At 44.7% G+C, this 23,963-nt stretch overlaps 1 protein-coding gene across 2 annotated transcripts in view; it reads left to right on the forward strand.

Moving 5' to 3' along the window:
• Positions 1-10,297: 10,297 nt before the first annotated feature.
• Positions 10,298-23,963, forward strand: part of LTK (leukocyte receptor tyrosine kinase) — a 166,287-nt gene continuing 152,621 nt past the window's right edge. For both annotated transcript variants that reach the window (XM_038404861.2, XM_043515976.1), the window contains exon 1: positions 10,298-10,430. In XM_038404861.2, coding sequence (XP_038260789.1) covers positions 10,370-10,430 — 61 coding nt within the window. In that variant the 5' untranslated portion in view covers positions 10,298-10,369. The remainder of the gene's footprint in view (positions 10,431-23,963) is intronic.

Raw genomic sequence — 23,963 nt, forward strand, 5'->3', positions numbered from 1 at the left:
TGTATTTTTGTGTGGGTACAGGGATTAACATCCAAGATATCAACACAAGGGTGGCAAGAAACTTCAGAAAAACATGCTTTAGTAGTTAAAAGGGAATATAATCCAACTAACAAAAGGTGTTTAGGGACCTCAAGTGTAACAAATGGTGCATATGCATTTAAAGCCAAAGTATCCCAAGCAATTAATACCAAAATTGGGGAATTGTGGGACCCACATACATCACATAAAGAAACCCCTCAGACACACGAACACCATCAGGAAAAAGCACCCCAAGAATATATATTTCAAGGGGCTTGATTTTAAAATAAAACTAAAATTCCAGGCATAAATATAGGATCAATTGTAAAATTGTATAACACTACTGAGAATATGGAAATGTGTCTAATTGGTGCACACAGAACACATGTTTACTGGGGTATGGTAATAAATCTGTATTTAAAGTGTCCAAACAAAAGTACCCTAACATAAATATTCTTTAAGATGCCATACCTCATATGGGGACAATACATAATATATGGAAGGATAAACATGGGTTAATGTAACCAAATCAACATAAGAACGTCACAATGTTCCTAAACATATAAAATGGTTAATTCCAGATTATAATCATAGTGTATATATATATACACAATGCATCTACATTTTAGATTTCTGTAATCTTAGTCTCTAAGGAGTAGATAATCAACAGTCTGTCACAGAGTCACCAGACTAATGCTCTAAAACTGCTCTCTGAAAAGCCAGTCAAAACCCTGGTAAGGCATGCCTCCCCTCACACAGTTGCTGGGGCAAAAAAGCCTAAGTGGTCTTGGCCTTCCTGTGTCTGACTTCTGGGCATTTGGCATCCCCACAGTGAGTTTGCCTGGGTGTGGCTCCCGGGGAAGCCAAAGGACCCTGAGCTTCAACTCCGTAGTCAGCTGTAACTCTCAGCCAACATTGCAAAACGGAGGGTTTATCAGGTACACAATGTGGAATGGACTTGTTGGCATGGGAATCGGTAACTTTTAGGCAAGTCCATCCTGGACTCCCCACCTCTCTCCCAACCACAAACTGCCCAGCTTCTAGCGACTCGACCTGCAACACATCCATTGCCCCTCCACCTGGTCTTTGACTCAATTCCCAGGCAAAATGTCAACTGATTGCATCCCCTCTCCTAGGTTTTAAATTATGAAGAGAACCTTCTATAGCTTATGTTCAGGCAACTGGAGTAGCCTTATCTGCCCCCCAGTGTCTTAACAAGTCACACGCCCTTGTTCCTACCACCTAAGCATTAGTGCAACACACAGAAAAACTAAGGCACCACACAGTATTTATGTAAAACAGTTGAAACTCACATAGACTCATTTACAACAAAAAGTGTACCCAGTAATATATGCCAGCACCTAAAACATAAAACAGGGTACTATAAAATAGTACCAAAAGGAAATAGATTATGGTAAATACCCAAAGTGAAATGGAAATAAATAATAGGAGCCCAGTAAAAACAGGGCACCTTAATCACAGAAGGAAATTGGAATTTGGAATGGAAAGGAGGTAACCTCACCATGAATTTACAGTGGAACAATGGTTGGTGGGAATTATATAAAATAAACCAAGATATATGTTGGCATCAAAAGGAAAAGGGTACTGTAGTAATAAATAACCTGGTTTATGGACCAAGGGATGTCGTGTACTCATGGAGATCTAACTCATTTCCAGTACGAACAATATCAAGGGCACCCTCAGATAACTAAAACCTTTATGACTTACCCTAAATTAACATTACCAAATTTAAGTGAAATAGAGTGAAATAATACAGATTGGGATATGAAAATACACACTAATCAAGGCACACTACTCCAAATAGAATGGTCAACTTGACTGATAATATCTGTAAATGGTGTGCTTGCTTGAAAATATAAAATTGTTGAAAAAGCTGTAGAAAAAATAAGATCTCAAATGTGTACTTGGTTTAATGTTGCATGTCAAGTAACAGCATGGAATAGAGTTAAATGGGCAATGTTATTTCAGATTTCTGAAACTGCAGCATTATTCCTTGTATGTTTCTGTTTTGAGTATCAGATGTGTAAGCAATATAAAAAAAAACCTTTGCAAAAAAATTATAAAATTAAGTTGTTGAATTATGCTACTAAAAATGGTAAGATAATGCTTTAAGTTTTATAAAATCCAGAAAAGAAGACACATGATGTAATAGTTAGCATACAAAGTGTGGGTATGATTGATGTGATATTACAATTATTTTTGGTAATTGAATATTGAATGGGGGACTGTTGGGATGGTGCCGAATTGGTGTGGCCACACTGAATGAATGGCTTGACATGAACTGAGAACATGGCTTGACATGACTGAACTGCGAAAGAGGATTCTGGGAGCAGAATCCTTCTCTTAGCATCAGGCAGATGCCAGAGGTGAAACTGACTGGCTCCATGCTGTGTATGATCAATATTGATCTTTGGGTCAGCAAATATGTCCACTTGAAAGCAAACAACACATGTAGAATATCCTGAGTGGAGCATGGGCTGACCGGGGCATCTCAACCCTGTTGAAGGACATCACTCAGGGGGCTGAAGTGAATGATTGATAAAGGAGTGAATGTGGGGTAATGTTCAGTTAGTACCACTCCGCAGTCTCCTCCTAAAAATATTTATTAGGTAAAAATTAGTAACTACACACCCACTGTGCATGCTTTTAAGATATGTGACTCCTTTGAGGAAAAAGAGTATACAGATCAAGCAAATTAAATTACTGTTGGGCTTCCTTAATTAATCCTTAAAGAAGCAACACTGCTAAACGGAGTAGCCAAAACTCTGCTCCATGGGCTCGTCCCTTGGCCTGCACTGCTTCCCGCAGCCCCCATTGGCCTGCAGCAGCGAACCGCGGCCAGTGGAAGCCATGATTGGCTGAACCTGCGGATGTGGCAGGTAAACAAACCGATCCAGCGTGCCAGGGGCTTTCCCTGAACAAGCGGCAGACCAGCTTTGAGAACCTCTGCTCTATAAAATTGGTAACCACCTTCTCTGTTTGCCAAGCAGGAACTGCATGAGCCTAGTCCAGGGCACGTTTGTGTATGTTTGTGAAAGAGAGACTTGTTAAGGGGAATGTATAGCTCTTAATGTCTAATATAGGAGTTATATGCTTGATATAATCCTTTATTGCTTGTGTAATTCCTTCTCAATAAACTACTGTGCATTGAAAATAATTACTATGGACCTTTTTCACTGGTATGGCAGTAATATGCTCTGCCAGGAGGCAGAAAGTTCCATTTCAGGGGTAGTAGCACCCCCTGTTTTCAACAAAATTGAACCCTGATGTTAGGGTACGCTTTCATGAGCCATGGCAGGAAGAGATGTGCGAGGTCCTCCAGGATAACAGTTGGCACAGATTCATTGTTCATAACAGTATAATTCATGTGGAAGAAGCAGGGTTGGCTCTAGGATTTTTGCTGCCCCAAGCAAAAAAATGTTTGGCTGCCCCCACTTTTTTTTTGTGCCCCCCCGCCCCCGTCTCTGCCCCAACTCCGCCCCTTCCCCAAATCTCCAGCCACACCTCCTCCCCCAGGCATGCCGCATTTCCGCCTCCCCACCCTTCGCCCCAGCTCACCTCCGCTCTGCCTGCTCCCCTGAACACGCTGCCGCTCTGCTTCTCCCCCCTCCCTCTCAGGCAAGGGAGAGGCAGCGCATCCAGGGGAGCAGGCGGAGCGGAGGTGAGGGGGGGGGAGTGCAGGAAGTAACGCGGGGGCAGGTAAAGGAACTGCTCCCCGCTCCAGCTCCCCTCCACTCCACTCCCGCCACCTCCTCCAAGTGCACCGCTGCTCGGCTTCTCCTACCTCCCAGGCTTGCTGCGTGAAACAGCTGTTTGGCGCGTGGCAAGCTGGGGGGTAGGGGGGGAAGCGGAGCGGCGGCGGCGCACTTAGGGGAGCAGGCGGAGGCGAAGCAGAGGCGAGCTGGGGCAGTGAGGGCACATTTCTAGGGGCTGCATGGCTGGCGCCGGAATGCCACCCCTAGAAATGTGCCGCTCCAAGCACAGGCTTGTTTTGCTGGTGCCTAGAGCCGGCCCTGGGAAGAAGGTCCCTGCTTTCTCCTTCAGGTACAAGCCAGATCGCCTCAGAACCCTGGCATCATGTGTCTTTCCTATACTGCCAACGTTAGCGATCATGAACCTGCCTCTGTGCTTGACCAAAGCCCTGAAGAACAATGGAATAGTATCCTTTGTGGTTCATGTACTCACTTGCCCCATCTGGCGGGCAAACCATGGGCACTTGAGTGCCATCAGTGGCCCCACCACAGTTTGGGAATCCGATCTTCTGAAAGCCAGCTCTTATTTCAGGCACATTTCTTAGGCTCACAAGGGTAAACCCCAGTGTTAATCACAAACCTCCGCTACCACACCCCCAACAGTTGACTTGCCAACACCAAAATGGTTCACTACAGACATGTAGCTGGCTGGGGTAGCCAGCTTCCACAGGGCAATAGCAGCCCACTTCTGTACCAATAAAGCTTCTTTCAATGGATTGTTCTTGCACTGGAGTGTTGTTGCAAGTTCCTCCCATAGATCCATGTGGGTCATGCAGAAGTTCTGGAGCCACTGCTGGCCATCCCAAGACTGCCGCACAATGTGATCCCACCACCCCATGCTTGTTCTCCTGCACCAGAAGCAAAGGTAAACCCAAAGGGGATTCCACATGGCAACAGCAGCATTCCTCAAGCTTGTGCAATCTGTTATGACTGAACTGTCTTCACCACCAAAGTCTTGCTGCCTTTAGTGTGTCAAAAACTGCTCCTGAAATGCTATCCAGCATCTCACCTAGCACCTACCCAATGCATAAACTCAAGAAGGAGCAGGAGCTGCTCATCCAATAGATCTATGGCTTTGACCCACTGTTGAACGGACAGAAATGAGGAGTGAAGAGCCACTATTAAATGTGAAGGCAATGAAAATCTCTCTTCCTCCCAGGGGTCCAGGAATGACAGAAACATATTACCCACAACACACCACCACAAACTGGTTCCTAGAGTATCTGCATCTGATGCAAAGAACCTGCGATATGCTCCCTAAAATGGTAGCACTCAGCTCGTGTCCCTAGAATAGCAGTGTGGATGTGGATAAATAGGGTTCCATGCATGCCCTGCACAGCAAATGTGGACTCTAGGGTGAGTTTGCCTGGCTTGCTCCTGCATGCACATGATCCAGGGCATGAGCATGCATACAGTGTAGATATACCTTTAGACTCTCTCTGCCTCCAGTCCCCCTCTGTTTAAAAAAAGGGGCAGGGATAATAATATTTCTCTACTTTAGTGGGGTGTTGTGAAGACAAATGAATATGCTCAAATGCTATGTTAATGGGGGCCATATAAGTATCTAAGATGAATAGATAAAGAAGGGAAGGGGTGAAAGAAACAAAAAAGGAGAACACAACTCTTCCATATATGGGTGTCTCATTCAGAAAGGAAATCCCTATAATAGTATAAATTTCCTCATGCTTAAGCAATGAGTGGGTTGCCTGATGACCCTGTATTAACACTCAAGTCTTACTGTCTTGCTCTAGGGACAGAGATGGTAACAGGCCAGCAATGGGTTGACCCCTCCCTATGCCAAATAATATCCCTATCCCAAATAATAGATTCTGATCAGTATGCATAAACACCTGCAATAATTGGTAAAAGTCTGTCCTACGTCTGCCTGATGACAAGATCACATGCTTAGCCTCCAGGCAAGTAGGCCATATTGAATGATAATGATCTTACCTGTAGACAGCCACACACCTTGGGGTAAAAGTGGCCAGTTGCCTCCCAATCCGCCAAGAATAAAGAGAAATGTCAGCAGGGGAATTCTCCCTGGAATTCAGCCATGACATCAGATGGTTGGTACCTCTCCTGTTAGAAGTGTCAAGTGTCTGCTGTTTTTCCTTTGACCAGCAGTACTCAACACTCAGCCTCATGTTCCAATCCAGAGCAGCAAGTCTATGAAGCCCACCTACACACGTCATCTTCCCCCAACTACTGGACCAATGCACTTTCTCGCTGCCTTCATTGTAGAGTCCCTTCCTTCTCCTGCTACAGGATCTCCAGCTGCCCACTGCAAGAGAGAACAGATGTCTCTTGTATCCTCATGTAGCAGTCAGTAATGTTCTCAGTTCTTTTACTAATGAGAGAGACAGACAGATGCTGGGAAGCTGAAGATAAGCAGAGGCTGTGTCTGTCACCTGCTTGAAGGGACTTGGCTTTTATCAGCATCACTATCTGCCTTTGTCCATGGAGTAGCTTCTTGTGGATTTTTGGAACAGTCTTCCCATCTCCTGAGTTACTTTCTGTTCCCAGTCTCTCTGGAGTAATTTGTGCCTTATGACTGACAATGTAGGGCAGTGAGTCCAACTTTATCAGCCAGTAGCCCAACATATTATTTCAATGTGCCAAGGAACCACAGCTCACCTTAAAGCTGCCTTTTCCATCCCACCCTGCACCCTCTCTAGCTCCTTCTCTCTCCTAAGTTCTTGTGAAATTGAACTGGGAGCCTAAAAGCAGCTCCTAACTTGGGTTCCTAACTCTAAACTGTGGGCTCAGAACAACAGCTCAGAGGTTGCTTTGTACTTCATTCCCCTTGTAATCAAATGCAAATTTTCTTCTTAACACAGTCTCCCTTAAGGGTCACAATTAAGAGCCTTGAGGGCCCCAAGGGGCCTTTGGTCCAGAGGTTGGACACTTCTGATCTAGGGCAAGTTGCTCAGATAATGGGATAAATAAAGTACTTAAATATCTCAATCCCTGCTTAACAGAGGTCACATCAAAGAGCACAGAAGCTAGGGTCACGGGCCTGAAATGCCTCAACCCCTAAGAGGCCGGGAATCAAGACACACAACTACCTCATTGCTGCTTTCTCTGTTATTGAAGTTCTCACTAACAATGAAAAAAACAGGAGGTTTTGTTTCCATGACCTAGTGTGCTCTCTCGCTCTAGTTTCTTTATTTTTTTAATTGCATCATAAAACCCATTTGTAGTTAAACAGAGCACTGTAGGTCTGTCAATACACAAACCAACCTTCCAGTTTATTATTAAATCTAAGCAAATAATTTGAGACTAAATCCTTGGCCTTCGGGAGACATCTGGAGGGAAGGAAGATTATGAATCTGTTACAGCTTTTTAAAATTACAGTGACAAGTCTATGAGTTTCAGTCATTGCAACCTCACTCGGGGAATTACACCGGCATAAAACTGATGAATGCAGTATGGCTGGAATTATATCTGTGTGAAACTGGAGGAACACAGTGATGAATCAGCCCTGAAGGCCTCACTCCTGCAAACACTTACGTAGCAGCTTAATTTTACATGTGAGTAGTCCCATTGACATCACAGGAGCCGTGGACAGCTGTGTGCAGATGGCACTAGCCACTCTCCTTCCCACCCCTGAAATGCTCTCTCTCTGTCTCAGCATACCTCTTGCATCCTGCACTAGGAGTACTTGCAGTAGGGAGAGAAAAAGGAGCTCCTTGTGGTCTTCCTCTGCAGTATAATTATGGTCGTGTGGTCACCCTGGGAGAAGAGAATCTTAATTCTGTATTTCCTGGTTTGCTATATTTCAGGGTTGTTGTTTTGTTTTTTAACTTTTATATCATTGTGATGTAGAAGGCAGGGAGTGAGTGTGGGGCAGCAACAACTTTACCTCATGCCTTATCAAAGCTCTTTTGTGGGGGAACAAGTGTCTAAGTAATGTTCTTGTAACATCTGATATAAAGGGTGTTAAACCTAAGTACTGATTCAAATCTACTTTATGAATGTGTCATGAGGAACAAACTGTTCCCTCATACCCAGAAGTAGTCCCCTTACATTAAAGATGGGGTGATAAGGAAAAGCTATTGTCATTTCTGAACATAAGAGGATTTGTCTTCAGGGCTATCTAATTATTTTGGTTACTTACATGTCCCTATGATGGGATATCTATTCCCCACAAGTGAACAAGGTTTAACAGAAGTCTGACAGCTGAGTGACCCCACCTGGCTGCACCTGGAGAGTGTTTCAGGCTTGATTTGTTATTAGGCCCACCTGAGGAGGAACTGGGTCTTCTTCACAAAACAAAGAAGTGAGAGTGACTAGGGAGTCTAGTAGAAGGATCCAAGATAGAGAAACCTAGGAACCAGGGAGATTTCCCCCCCCCCCCATGGGGGAAGGCAGGCTGAAGAAGGCCATAGGGATGGAATTAATCCCTGGGTTGGGCCCTGGAAAGGAGGCAAGGCACAAAGGGGCAGTGTTCTAGTAAGAAAGCAGCTGGGAGGACCTAGGGAAAAGCCTAACAGGGAATCGGAGGAGGCTGTGTTAAGAACAGGTTGCAAGGAAGCAGCCTCAGGGGCTCAGGAGTAGAGGAAGTGGTCCACAAAAACAGCAGTGCATCTCAAGGAGCAGACCTAGCTGCTTAATAGGGGGTGCCCAAGATGGAGCTCAGAGCACAAAGTGGGACAAGGTTCCAGTATCAGCCTGAGGAAGGGGCATACTAGCTTTACATAAGGACTATGAGCTGAGTATGGGCTGAAGACTGAGCCTCAAGGACGGGTTGAGAATTAGCTGAAAAAGGCTCTTTTGTTTGGGGATTATTTGTTGGGCTTTTTATTACACTGGAAGACATGGGACTAAAACATCACCTGGCTGGAGGATTAAATTGGAACTAGAAGAGGTGCACCACCACAGCGACTGTCAGCAGTGGATGCTAGAGAAGACATCACTGCTCTGCCCCACTTAGCCATGAGGGGGCACACCTGCAGTGAGTCTACTTTTCCACAGACCCCCATTACCAGAGTATTTCAGCCCCTCATTATCTTTAATATATTAATCACCATAGCACCCCTGGGTAGTAGAGCTCTGCTATTATCCCATTTTACAGGTGGGGGACCTGAGACAGAGAGGCTAAGCAACTTGCCCAAAGTCATACAGGAAGCCTGTAGCAAACAAGGAATTGATCCAGGGTCTCCAAAGTCCCAGGCAAGTGCTCTTGCCATTGGATTATCCTTTCCCTCATTAACTGCTGTTAATCCAGTGAGGGAGAGATTTTTATAGAGATGAGAAAACTGGTTGTAATTACATAACAATCATGTTCTCACAAGATTTCTGCCCCCCCATAGGAGAATTTAGAGAAACATGCAGATGCTGTGAATCTTTTGAGGTTCCCTTATCCCTATCTTTGCACCAGTTGGAGTAACAATAGCAGCTGTGTTAAAACCAGATCTACCTGGGATTTGTACAAACTTCCCATTGACATCAGTGGAAGATTCAGCGTGGATTGAGGGGGTTACAGAGTTTTTTGCATTTATAACCCACTCCATGGATCATGATTTAAAGATGGAATTGAGGGCTCTCTACTGAAGTTTGACACACCTGGTTTAGAGGGAGTCTAAACTGATGTAAACTCTGCCTTTCTCCACCCCCTTCAACATGTATGGTGTTCAGCTTAGACTCCCTTAACGTTAGTTTAGACTCGCACCCACTTACCACTGTGTAACTCATATCTGCCTTTTACACATAGATATCCATGTCATTGGAGGCTTTTAAGAACAGGTTAGACAAACACCTGTCGGGGATGGTTTTATTTACTTGGTCCTGCCTCAGTGCAAGGGGCTGGACTAGAGGATCTCTTGAGGTCCCTTCTAGCTCTACATTTCTATGATTTCATCCCTCTGAATTAGGTCCTCTGAATGTAAGTGTATCTAAGGGAGTGTAAATTGATATAACTCATGCCTGAGGAGCCAGAGGGTAACAAGAAGTTAATAAGTAAAGCACCTACACAGAGGGTATCAGAAGATGGAAGCTAAAGCACATACACCCTACTGTAACCTGCACCTCCTGCTCTATGTAACCCTAGTTAGGTGTAAGTGGATCTAGGGAAGTCTAGCTGAGTGTAAGGAAATCTAAATTAGTGTAAGGAGATCTGATTCCCCTCGCAACCCGGTGTCAGCCAGAGGAATCTATTTTACAATCACCTTACCTATCCCCTGAATTTGGTCCACCAACTGTGTGCGTTGGGGTGAGGGGAATGGAGCAGTTCCGTCAAGGCAGCTGCAGGACGAGACCGATTAGGAGAGGAGAAACACCTAAAGGGATGCTGAATTCAGCTCTTCCAACGGGATGCTAGTGTTTACAAAAGGTACTCGGGGGGGGGGGCGTTAATAACTGATGCGAGTTCAGCTTCTTGGATTCGCTGCCCCTCGCAGCAGCTGAACGTACTGGGGCGAGGGGAACGATGAGGGTTTTAGGACCCATGAGAACCTTCTTGAGCAGGAGGTGGGAATCCTTCTATAAGCCAGCGAGAGTCCCAGCCTTAACAGCAGAGCTTCTGCGGAGCCGGAGAGCGCGAGCCGCGCTGGGAGAAGCCCCCGGGACCCAGCAGAGCCATGGCTTGTCTCCCGCATCGGGCCAGCCCCCTCCGGCCGCTGCTGTGGCTCTCCACGCTGGGTGAGCGGCGTAACTTCTTTTTCACCCCCTGGCCGCTCAGACCGAGTCCCTCTCTCGCCCCCCCCCCTTATTTCCTGTCCCCGTTTTCTGTTAACTTTGAGCCGGGAGGGAGGAGACAGAAAGGGGAAAGAAGCCGTCGGTGCCAAACCCCTCTCCCGTTAGATCGCTCCTGAGGGCCAGCGACTGAAATGCCGGGGCGGGGGGGGGGGGGAGTTGGAGAAGGGCTGCGGCTGAGGGAGGGGAAACGAAGAGCGCCCCCTCCACTGGCCCCGGAAGGAAAGGTGTCTCCGGGGCGCAGGGAGCGGCTGGGCCGGGGCACAGCTCGGGGCGATGCGGTGGAGAGGGGAGCGGTTCGGGAGGCGAAGCGGGGGGGTTCCCACGCGCCGCGGGGGCTCGGGCTGCGTTCCGCAGGGAGTCTCTGTTTCGGTGCCGGCTTTGGTACCGAGCGGCGGCAGGAGGGACCCAACCAGGAGAGAAAGGCGGGGCGCTCCCCCTTCGCAGGTTCATTGCTAACGCTGCCACGCCGCGACAGCCGGGAGGGAAAAGGCTCCGGGTGCCTGCCAAGGCGCCCTGCGTTCGCGCGGTGCGGGAGACACAGCCAGGAATGCAACTAGGGACGGCGTCCGGTCGCTGGGGCTGCTGCAAAGCGTAGTGCTGCTTACCACCAGCCTGGTACCTGATCTGCCTTCCCCTGCGGGGGCTATTGTCTAGGTCCTGCAGGGGCTGGTTTAGGTCTTTGCTAACTCTGGCTAAGTGCTAAAAGGATGTTGCCTTTTTATTTGCATCGGGCCATTCCAGGCCAGCCGCTTGGGAGCAGGTTTCAGCATTTATTGAAATGGAGACTTCTGCTTACAAACGGATGGCCCGGCCCAGGCTATCTGTTGTGTTTCTGGCTGTGTTCTTCCCATTGGGAAGACGCTAGAAGTTGGCACACCCCTTGTAAGCAGAGCTGCTGTCTGTTTCCCCTCCTCTTCGGAGAGCCCGGGTTCTTGGGTTGCCCAGGGTCTGATTCAGAGCCATTGACTCTTGTTTCAGTCTCTGCTTTTGGTGGAGTGGTTTTCAAACTGCTGCCTGTGATGAGATTATACTTAGGGTTTCTTATAGTGGCTGTTGGTAGGCCGGTCATTTGAAGGGTGGCTGTCCCAGAAAGAGGCGGATAAGGAAGATGTTAGAGGGTACAAGTAAAGAGCTAAAGGAAAACAGTTTCCAAGCTCTGCCCTGCCATATGCCAAAAATATTCTCAATTGTCCAAGAAGTGAGGGGGCACAGAGAGACAACCCCCTTAGCTGCTTTTATGGGCTTCAAAAGGGCGTAATCTGCCTTGGAGAAGGAAGATCCTGAGACTCAGCCCTCATTTCTTTTAGGGCCTACTCCTGCAGGAGTCAAGGGGAGTTTTGCTGATGACTTCAGTAGAAGCAGGATCTGGCTGTTCATGGCCATTTGTTTCCTGCTGGATTTAACTGCCCTAAGCCCTGGCAGTGATGATAGCTCCAGCCCCACACTGATCTTCTGCTGTCTGCCTGGTGAAATGCACATTCCTTGTGGACTGTGCCCTGAATGGGCTATACCAGTGTCCCTCTCTTCTGCTGGGTCGAACTTTCAAAGTGCTGGTGCTTATTGAGGGAAGGGGGGGAACCAAAAAAGCCCAGAAAATCATATGGAGGAAAGAAGCCCAAACCAGGGTGTTGCTGGGAAGGTGTGTTAGTCAGACTGGGGGTCGGGGGGGGAGACCTATGCTGCCTCTTCAGGGGCTAAAGTGGAGGCTATAGCCCCCAAAACAATGCTGGGGAGGGCAAGGGGAAACCAGACAGAGAATGATTGCCTAGAAAAGAGCCTAGTTTTACATCATCCGTGTTGTTCTGAATCCTCCCAGTTAGTAGGTTTCCCCTTGGAATTCCATGAAGGCCAATCCCCTAAGGAAGACTGGGTGCTGATGCGCTCTCTTGATAGAAAACTAAAATGCCCTGTCAACAGAATTATAGACAAACATATGCCCTAGCGGAGCCTCCCATTTCTAACGCACTTTTTGTTCGTGACTATACCATGCACCACACAGTGGATTTTAGTGCTGGAGAAGCGAGTGGTGGCTTACTGGTTATGGCCACCACTCTACAGCTAAGGTTGTGAGAACTCTTTTGTTCGAACACCTGTTTTCAACCCTTTCTATTGTCTGCCGTGTGATTGTTATGGGATGGGATTTTTTCAAACTTCATCTCAGGTGAGAGAAGTTTTCTTGAGGGAAGAGTTTCAGAGTAACCTGTCCAGTCGCTTTTGACTTGTGCAACATTAGAGCAGTATTGGAATTAAGGATGTGCTGTTACTAGGTATCTCTTATCAACTTTAATTTCTTAGTAACCTTCTGCTGGCAGCAGCCAAGGACCTTTCCTACTCTCTTTGGGTTTGTCTACACAAGAAAGTTTCACTGGTTTAACTTATTGTGGGAATTGAAACAAGTTTCCTTAAATCAGTGCAAACCTCTTATTTCAGTTTGAGTGGCTTATTTCAGTTTTGCTTGAGAACAAGTTTTAGCACCTGAGATTAAACCAGTGCAACTTTCTCACAGAGATAAGTCCTTTCTCTGACGTCTGAGGCATTCAGGCATTTAGGTGTTTTTCCTTCCCTTCATCTACCCGGAGGTGAACATACTATGAGTGGAGTGAGATGAGGTAACCCCTTCTCCTTCCTATTGTGGGATAGCCTTCCTTTTATTAGCCCCTCAGTCTCTTTTGTGCTACCCATCACAAAGACGGATTTGTGGTTTCATTAGACCACTCTACTAGTCCCAGGCCAGGACAGCACCAAGTGATCCTTGAAAACTGTCTTAGGCGGAGGAGGATTCAAGCTCCCTTACTAAATAGCAGCCTGTCTCTGGATATGATGTCCACCTTGTGATGCATGGTACCAGGCACTGCTACCAGCACTGAAGGTTAAGCAGCTGAGGGAGAGTGCCAGTTGGGGATGCCTTGAAATGAAAAGGAACAGATTTTTAGGAATGAAAATTGGGGAAGTAGAGGGAATCTTTAAAGTACAATGGAATAGGTCAGGCTAACTGGAGAGGAATTCTGTTTTCAGGAGAAACTCGGGAAGGTATGAAAACTGGGGATTTTCAGCCTCTTGTGCAGGGAGGACGTATCATGCAAACAAAGGCTGGAAGGAGGGTAGAATGAAGCAAGGGCTCACGTGCACTGTTATTTTAAAGTCTGTCTTCTGACCTGGAAGACATGGTCCTTCAACAACTATGGGAGGTAAAGTTCAACCATTTGTCCATGCTCCTCTGTTCATTACATTGCTACAACACCGTGCTTGCGGCCCACTAGAAATGGGGAGATTCAGTCAGAGCAATGGATGCACCAGTTCAGTGACATCTCCCTAACTGCATACATGTAAGTGTGTGGGTTTGCAAGCTGTTTGTATATGTGCCTAGTTATGCATGGTGTGCTTGTATATGTATGTGCATCTACATGCTGTGCGTGTGACTACCTGTTTAGATGTGCTCTATCCTGTACTTTGTATGTGCATTTGTGTACAAATGCTTGTCTTCAGATTGTAGGGGTGTGTAGCAATGATGTTAATGGTTTTTTTTCTTTCCTTTCCTGGAAGGGAAACTCCTGCTTGTAATTCCATGCTGGATCATGGCAACATTCCTTCTGGCCCCAGAAAAATAGTAATAGAAACAAAGATAACTTGAACTCTTCTTAAACTTTCAGTGAAAGACAGAAAAAAGTGAGTGAGGGAGAGGAGACAGATAAGCTTCCTGGAAACAGAAATAAACAGAGGGGAAACTAGAGGCTAAATTCTGATCTGATGTAAATTGATGTAGCTCCATTGACTTGAGTGGAGTTACACTGACTTATACCAACTCAGAATCTGGCCCTAGATATTTAAAGACCCTTGATCCAAAACTAAAACCTTAGCGCAGCTATGATTCCTGACCCAAGTGCCAGAATCACAGCAGGAAAACAATCGCACTGATTACTGAACTAGACCAGTTTTCAGAAGGGTAACCCTGTTGATCTGTATCAGCAAAAACAACGAAGAGTCCTTGTGGCACCTTAGAGACTAACAAATGTTTTTGGACATAAGCTTTCATGGGCTATAACCCACTTCATCAGATGCATGGAGTGAAAAATACAGTAGGTAGGTATAAATATACAGCACATGAAAAGATGGGAGTTGCCTTACCAAGTGGGGGGTCAGTGCTAACAAGGCCAATTCAATCAGGGTGGATGTGGCCCATTCATAACAGTTGACAAGAAGGGGTGAATATCAACAGGGAAAATTACTTTTTGTAGTGACCCAGCAGCTCCCAGTCTTTATTCAGTCCTAATTTGATGGTGTCAAGTTTGCAAATTAATTCCAGTTCTGCGGTTTCTTGTTGAAGTCTGTTTTTGAAGGATTTTTTGTTGAAGAATGGCCACTTTTAAGTCTCTTATTGGGTGTCCAAGGAGATTGAAGTGCTCTCCTTCTGGTTTTTGAATGTTACAGTTCTTGATGTCAGATTGTGTCCATTTATTCTTTTGCATAGAGACTGTTCAGTTTGGCCAATGTACATGGCAGAGGGGCATTGCTGGCACATGATGGCATATATCACATTGGTAGATGTGAAGGTGAATGAGCCCCTGATGGTGTTGCTGATGTGTTTAGGTCCGATGATGATGTCCCTTGAATAGATATGCGGACAGAGTTGGCAATGGGGTTTGTTGCAGGGATAGTTTCCTGGGTTAGCGTTTCTGTTGTGTGGTGTGTAGTTGCTGGCGAGTATTTGCTTCAGATTTGGGGGCTGTAAGTGAGGACTGGCCTGTCTCCCAATGTCTGAGAGAGTGAGGGATAGTCTTCCAGGATAGAGGGTAGATCCTGTGATGATGCGCTGGAGAGGTTTTAGTAGGGGGCTGTAGGCGTTCTGTTGTTTTCTTTGTTTGTTGGGCATGTTCTGTAGTAGGTGACTTCTGGGTACCCTTCTGGCTCTGTCAATCTGTTTCTTCACTCCAGCAGGTGCGTACTGTAGTTGTAAGAATGCTTGATAGAGATCCTTTAGGTGTTTGTCTCTGTCTGAGGGATTGGAGCAAATGCGGTTGTATCTTAGGGCTTGGGTGTAGACAATGGATTGTGTGATGTGGTCTGGATGAAAGCTGGAGGCATGTAGGTAAGTATAGTGGTCAGTATGTTTCCAGTATAGGGTGGTGTTTATGTAACCGTTGCTTATTTGCACTGTAGTGTCCAGGAAGTGGATATCTTGTGTGGACTGGTCCAGGCTGAGGTTGATGGTGGGGTGGAAGTTGTTGAACTAGACAAGGCTCACCGCCCTTCCCTGCATCTGATCATCGGTTCCTCCTCTGGAAATTCCTCTCCCTCCCATTCATCTTTTACTTGCTCCCCTTCCTGTCTCCTCTCCCACATTACAGCACTGGGTTCACTTTTGGCGTGACAGAACCTGTTGATGCAGAGAAACAAAAGATGGAAAGGAATCCTTGTGTACAAAGCATCAGATAGGTGATAGGTATGACAGCAGGCTGTGTGGAACAGCAGAAAACTTGGATATCTTATGAGAGATGTTTGACAGCAGATATGACACTTGGCTGTTTGGGCTGGAGGGGAATTCAAAGCCAGATAGCCAGACTGTGACCAGCACCTTTGAGGGTGCATACTGGATGAAAGTGCAAGGAGCTTTCTCTGCTCCATACACAGGGGTCAGCCACAGTCAGAGCCTAGGATTAGTGCCTACATATGCCTTTGAAAAAGAGACAATGGAGGTGGGACCAGAGCCTTGCACAGTATAGTGGAATTGGCTGACTGCAGGGTGGAGTGTACTTCCTAATGGGTGGCATGCCCTGGGTTAGTGAGACTCCATGATGCTCCCTATTCAGGGCTGTAACTTATCATCATAATCAGATCCATAATGAGTGATGGGTAACAGAAAGGGAAATAACATTGGCTTAGTGTAGAATTAAGGGAGATGGAGGTGGCTGTTCAATAAGTGAGAAGGGAACTCTCTGATAGACACTGGAGTAAGAGAAGAGCTCTGATTTATCTCTATTGAATTTCCAGGCCAAATAAAACTCGATTAAGGAGTTGGTAGTGATTCTCTATTTGAACCTTGAAGGTAGAGTTGGTTGAAAAACTTGAAACTCTTCACAACCATTTTTGTCAATATATTTCACTCACTTTTCATTAAAAAAATCGGATGTAAAGTTTCCAACCAGCTTTACTTAAGGGAAAGAAACCTCAACGTCCTAGATTGTAACAAATGATAATAAATGCATCTATTAGAAAAGGAGGACATTCAGAGTTAAGGTTAATATTTTTTAAAAGTAGGGGAAACATGGAAATACAGAATTGAAGTAACTCAAACAACCTGGGACTCTTCTGTTTCCACATCCTGATTCAGCTTCCATGTAGAGATAGATCCATATCTGTCATAAACACCACAGATTTACAGCTAGTCAGTGTCTGAAATCCCTTATCCCTTGGCATTTCACCCAGGAATTATGCCTATTTATAGGCATTCATCTACATAATTGTAGCATAGTTTGTGTATCAGAATATAGAGAACAAGTCTGTGAGGGTATATGCGGCTTAAGATGTCCACAGTTATCCACTGTTTATATTAAAAATTTGAAATGGTAAAACTCCTGCTGCCTGGCAGAAGGGAATGAGATTGATAAATTGGGATGGGGCTGGATGGGTTTTCAGTGTGTGTTAATATGTAAAAGGTGAGATGTTTGCATTCCTCTCTTGTTAAGGAGAATAGTCTCTGATAGTATAGTTTGCATACACATAGTGTACTAGTCAATGCATCACCCATCATCTGAGTAAGGTACAGAGTACCGGGGGTTAGACTAACAGAGCTTATGCTGTCTATGTTGAAAATGAATATTGTGCGGGCATAAGACTGTCCCATGATTTAGTTGAGGATGTTTGCATGTTTGTTACTGTAATATAAGTTTAACAAATTTCTTTCTTGGGAATTTTGTTAGGTTTTTTTTAAGATACTTTAAAATTTGTCCTCTGACTTTGGATGTGCATTATTGGTTTAGGGAATCCATGTCTCTGCATTTGTAACATTTTTAAAGCACCTAATTTGCCACATGAACACTCTCATGCTTTAGAAACCATTCAGAATTGCTTCACATGTTTCATAAGCTCTGCAAAACTGTGGGTTTGTAATCACCATAGGAGCCTGGGCAGCATTTAAAATTTCAGATCAGGAACTGGCATAAAGATTAGGATCTACTATAACTTCTTAAAATCTATCGGTGAAATGCCAAAGTCTACAAGCCATGATGCAATATTCACACCCGGCAACAAATGTTTGGAATTATTGACCATGGATTATGGTGGAGTCTCCATCACTGATAACTTGTAAATCAAGATTTGATGTTTTTCTAAAAGATCTGCTCTAGGAATTATTTTGGAGAAGTTCCATGGCCTGTGTTATACAGGAGCTCAGACTAGATGATCACAATGGGCTCTTCTGGCTTTGGAATCTAGGAATCTGCCTCTGCCTTCTCTCATTGAATGCATCCCACTCCACTCCCAGGACTGGGAATAGAATACAGGAATCCTCGCTCTCAGCCCCTGCTTTCACTCACTCGCGAGACCCAACTCCACTTCCAGGAACAAAGTCATGAATAGTTTTGTTCAGCCAAAATATGCATTTCTCAGAAAAAAAAATTATTTGCCACAATAAATAAAATTAAATGAAAACATTCCCCAGCTCTAATTATAAGTGAACAAAAAGTGTTATGAGAACTTTCCCAAAAAAGTAGTTCTAATTTTTCTGTGTCTGATATCTCAGAAAGGGTTTGTCTAAGTCACCTCAAAATAGAAAGGGGGGGAAAAAAAGTTCTGGCTACAGACATTTCAGACTCTCTGAAATAATGGGTACAGAGGGAAGATTTGAATGTTCCTCCCCACCACCCTCAAAATTAGCCTCTTGGAATCATTTTTGCATTTATTATTTTTGCAGACTGGTGCCTTGGCTGTCCAGGTAGTTTTAAAATAATCAGTGCAATGAAAATTCAACTCTTAGCACCGAATTAAGAGCTGTAATTCATTCACTTCCTCCTACCAATACACACACACTCGCCCTTTCCTTTCCATGCTGTTCTTGATGCTTCAAGGCTCTTAGAAAATACTTTCTGTTCAGTTACCTATTTTTGTCTTTCATGTGCTGTTCATTTTTTGTCTGAGAGATCAGGGGGCAGTTTTTTCCACTGCAATCCCAAAATATTCCTGTCTTTTCCAAGTCAATGTGGAAAATAAAATCTGTTTAATTTTTTTTATAAAACTGCCAGCTTCTTTTGGATCCCATTTCTGCACTGGTATTGGGAGCTGAAAAGATGGAGAGAATTTATAGGAAGTCATTTATTTCTTGTTTCATAGTTTTCCTCCAAAATCTCTGATTCAGAAAACTCAGCTTATACGGTTAACAACAATATTTTGACTAATCAGCTCATTATTACTTGAGTACAGATGTGAGTAACGTTTAGGGTGACCAGATAGCAAGTGTGAAAAATCAGGACATGGGGTAGGGGGTAATAGGCCCCTATATAAGAGAGAGCCCTGAATATCAGGACTGTCCCTATAAAATTGGGACATCTGGTCACCTTAACATTCATGTTAATATCAGAAATGGTTACATCCATCTTACTGTTTCATAGCTACTGACATGAATACCATTTGTGACTGTATCAACATTAGCCAAGTATCTATTTTAGTAACATTTATGACTATATTAGTCCTTCCTGTTTATTACTAAGCCTCAGTAGAAGTATCATGTATTCCTGTTTCAGTGTATATGCAGTAGGAGTTGCATCCCTTACAGCTTTACTAGTAGATACTGATAATTACTGAAGGAACACCACCATGTTGACTGTTACAAGGACTGAGCAGAAATAATAGCCAAGAAAATGAGGCTTCCAATGTTTGTCATTTATTTGCAGACAGTGTTGTAGGATATCTTCTCTCCCCCCCCCCCATAAACATAGACATTAAAATGTAGAATTGCTGACTTTGCCATTGAACTTCTTAGGGATCATGAGGGTAAGATTAGTGGTGAGTGAATATGAAGAGGTTTAAAGTTAAACTCTCAAACGGTCAGATGCTTAGAACTACTTGAACCTTTTGACTCTGCAAAACTGACTGGAAATCTGAGAATGGGCTTCCTCATCAGATGCCCAGAGCTTCCCTGGGTGATTGCAGCCAGAAATGACCCAAGAAGCATCTTTTTAGTGGAATTCTTCTGATTTTGGTCCCAGCCAGAGTTTGGACATTTTAAAAAGAGTATGAAAATGAAAGGGAAGAGTTATTCAAACGCTTCAAAAATCTTAGTGGTTCAGATCACATTTGATCTGGGACATGTCGGATGACATGGGAAGGGTATGACTCTTATTTTTCATGAACAGGTTCACCAAGCTCTAGGGTAGGAGGAAAAAAGGAAGTGCCCAATTGGCTATTCCAATTCCATTCCACTGTGGGGATACAAATGCCAGATATGAAACTTGTTGACAAGCACACTAACGTCCCAGCATCATTTTGTAACATCACAAAGACAATTTAAAAAGCCAACAGTAGATATTTTTCTTACTACTGGGATCTGAACTTGTTTCCATGGGAGTTGATAACAAAACTCCAATCAGCTTCAGTGGGTGCAGAATCAGGCCCTTTGTCTTTAAGTTTATATTGGATTTTAATTAATTTTAAAGAAATACAGAGAAACAGTAGGTTCACCAGACCCTATAGAGCCCTAAAATAAGAAATCACTTTCCTTTTAGCCCCATGGGTGAAATAGGCAGCTGCTTTCAGATTTGATCAAGCCACGGAGGGGCTTTTAGTTGAGTAAAGAAACCTTTATGCAGCTGGGGAGTGGATTTAAGTTGTTCTGAAGAGAAAAAAGGGCAGGACTAGATTTATCTCCTTAAAGAGAGGCAGCCAAATAGTTTAGGGCCTAGACTTAGGTTTTATAAACAAAAGGTTTTATAGACTGTTCACAGAAATGTTTTCATGATTTTTGAAAAACATGTCAACCATATTAAAAAAACAAAACCCTTAAATATTCCTTTCTAGCAACCCCAATTCCAAAGGATTAGGCTAGTGTTTGAGAACTAGGAAGTGAAGCTCAGTAGAAGCAGGAAGTGGAACTGAAGACTTACTTAGTTTCTCTTGATGAGCTGAGTGAAATGCAAAGGGTAAATAAGTAGCATAAATGGTGATGGAAAAGCAGTACTGGCCAGCCCGCAAGCATCAGGAGGTCATAAGCCAGTTCCTCCACCCACCACCTGCCCCCCAAAAGTCATGAGATTGACTTGAAAATCATGAGATTAAAAAATTGTATTCTTTTTATGTGCTTTCTGGTTTTTGAGCCTTTACAGTTTTTGTTTTCAAGCTTTTCCCAACAACCCTGAAGCCCTGAAACTTTTTTTTTTAAATGAGGGCTGTGATTTTCATGTAATCACCTGACTCCAGGAGCTGGGCCTTGAAGAAAAACATCAAATATCATGAGACTAGTGAGAGAATCGTGAGAGTTGGTAGCACAGAGTTGATTGTAATACTTTCAGTTTTACTAACCATACAGTGTTACTAAAAGCACATGCAGGGAACACTTTTAAATCAGCCTTTCCTTGTTGACATCACCTAAAGCAGAGCAGGTGAACTAGGAAGCAGCACTATCTAACATTTAGAACAGGGGAGTGGGAGTCAGATTTCCTGGAATCTGTTCCCAGTTCTGCCCCTGACTTGCTGTCTGATTTTGGGCAAGTCACTTAACCTCAGTGTCTGTTTCCCAATCTGTAAAATAGAGACAATACCATCTATCACTGAGGGTGATCTGAGCCTTAAATCCTTAATGTTTGTGAAGAACTTTCTGATCCTCCAAAATAGGTGCAATATTCAGTGCACACATCATTACTTGTTATATATTTTATATACTATGCCAGGGGCGGCCAATCTGAGCCTGAGAAGGAGCCAGAATTTACCAATGTACATTGCCAAAGAGCCACAGTAATACGTCAGCAGCCCTCCCATCAGCTCTGCTCCCAGTGCCTCCCACCCACCGGCAGCCCCACTGATCAGTGCCTCCCTCTCTCTCCCTGCACCTCCCGATCAGCTGTTTCGTGGCATGAAGGAGGCTCTGGGGGGGAGGGGCTGGAAGAGCAAATCACGGCAGGCTCAGGGGAGGGAGTGGGAAGGGGTGGAGTGGGGGCAGGGCTGTGGCAGAGCCAGGGGTTGAGCAGTGAGCCCCCCCCCCCCCCCCCCGGCACATTGGAAAGTTGGCGCCTGTAGCTCCAGCCCTGGAGTTGGTGCCTATACAAGTAGCCACATGTTAACTTCTGAAGGGTTAATATATGTGGCTCCGGAGCCACAGGTTGGCCACCCCTGTACTATGCTCTATTATCTATTGCAAAAGTAACCCAGAACACTGAACTCAAATTCAGGCAGATATTGGAATATTTTACTTTAAAATGTGTATTTGTCATTCTTATTTCACTGTGTACCTTTTCTTACTGATACAAGCTTTCAAACAAATTCCCTCTGTTACACCTGCGAAGGCAATAAAGCATCTCTTTAAAGACTCTCTCTCCACATAGCCAAGGTGTGTTTTGCTATCTCATGACACACCCTGTTGCATGCTGTGCCTTCAGGACAGCAGATGTAAGCAGTGGTGGAATCTCCACCCATTTCAGTGGTGACATGACACTTTCCATGCCAGTTCTGCCTAACTCTGCCATCTATGACTTTCCATTAATCTGCAGGATACAGTTTCATCTGGAGGCACAGGGATTTACACAAAGTTCAGCAGTGGGAAGAGCAAGAGGGAGAATACAGCTGCTAGGGATGGGCTTCTAGGTAAAACAGCACTGGATGCCCTTTCAAAAAGACAGGTGTTTTGTCAGTGCTGATTACTGCTCCTTTAAGGAAGCACCCCGCTCTGGCGAGAGAGCCAAAAGCTGGGAATCATCATCATCATTCTTCTTCAGTGAATTCAGTGTTTGGTCTTGGAACCCTTCTACTAAACTGCTGCTCTGTGCCACACTGCAGCACATGGCTTTACTGCTTTACCTACTCCCCCTGCACCCTGTTTGTTGCCTTCTGCTGTAGACTGTTCTCCCACTGCTAGTTTGATGTTTCTGTAACATGGTGCACAGGAGTATCTAGCAAGTCTTCATGGTTAAGCTTCTGTGCCTGTACCCAGTTATCACCACACTTCCTCAATACATGTGTGAGGGCGCACACCTTTTCTCCCTCTTGCTTCACGCAATCACAGCTGGCTGGATCTTTAAAAGAAAGCAAGGCAATTACTTAGTGTCTTCATGACTTTAAATTTAAGCTCAGATTCTTGGCAGCAAAAAGAAAAACAAAATGTATTTATAAAAGGGTACAATCTGCTCAGTGTGTGAATGTTTGCAGACACTGCTTATGCCAGCACAGGACTCTAGCCCTGATGCAAGGGAAAAGTTGAAATCTTGGCTGCCAAATTGTTAAACTCCCTGCTGAAAATTTTGTTCAGTTTTTACATTCCAGCTTTTTAGCCTCCTCTGAGTGCTTGTTTGATTGTTTTACTGCACTGGAATCCAGCTGGCATTGACCGGCACACTGTTAGGAAGCCCACATTGGGAGTCTCAGCTGGATATTATGGATAGGAGCACACGTTGCTGGAGTTTTGGCTGGCACTGTTAAGGGCACTCCTCTGGGGAAGCTTACAGTGAGATTCCAGCTCATGTTGTGAGGAAGATCCTAGTGTTTGACTCTCCTGGGATTGACAAGGCACTGCTGTAAGGAAGATCACAGTACTGCACATTTGGCCACCTTCAATTGGCAAGGAAACTGTATCTCTTTCTCACAGACAGACCTGGCCATGAAAATGATGCCTTTGGCCGCTCCAGGTTGGATTATAGCAGGGCACTCCAAATAAGTCTGATTGAAAAGCCACATGGAAGCTTCATCCGGACTAGCATGCTGTAGCTTGCCACCTGACAGGGACATGTCAGCAGAAACATATCACACCAATGTCTGAGATGTGAACTGGCTTTCTAGCAAATTTCAGATTCACTTTATGATCTTAATCGAGCTATGAAGCAGTCACGGACAGAGACCTGGTGACCTCAAGAACTATTGCTGTCTATACAACCCTCCTGAAATACATTGATCCACAAGGATACTATTACTCTTTTGGGTGCCAAGGAATGGGCATTTCTAAAGAGAACTCTTGGCCATGACCAATGCTTGAAGTGGCCTGAAAAAGGTAGGGAAGCTGAAGTAAATTTTCATGTACTCTTTGCAGACAATTCATATTTTCTTGTATACATATATTACATAAACACATCTTAAGTTTTAGCTCATTAAGCTAGTTCTACTTGTTTTTAAATGAGGCAACAGGCCTCATGCAAATTTTAAAAATGAAATACATCCTGGAAGTTCAGGGGTAGGGGTGTAGGAGATGCAGTGAGATACAGTGGGGTTGTGGGGACTCTTTGAGAATAGGGGGCCTTGCAGGTGCAGTAAAATTCAGTGAGGTTGGGGTGTGGGGGTGAAGTG

The sequence above is a fragment of the Dermochelys coriacea genome, chromosome 6 (genome assembly GCF_009764565.3).
Source record: "Dermochelys coriacea isolate rDerCor1 chromosome 6, rDerCor1.pri.v4, whole genome shotgun sequence".
Taxonomy (NCBI): Eukaryota; Metazoa; Chordata; order Testudines; family Dermochelyidae; genus Dermochelys; species Dermochelys coriacea.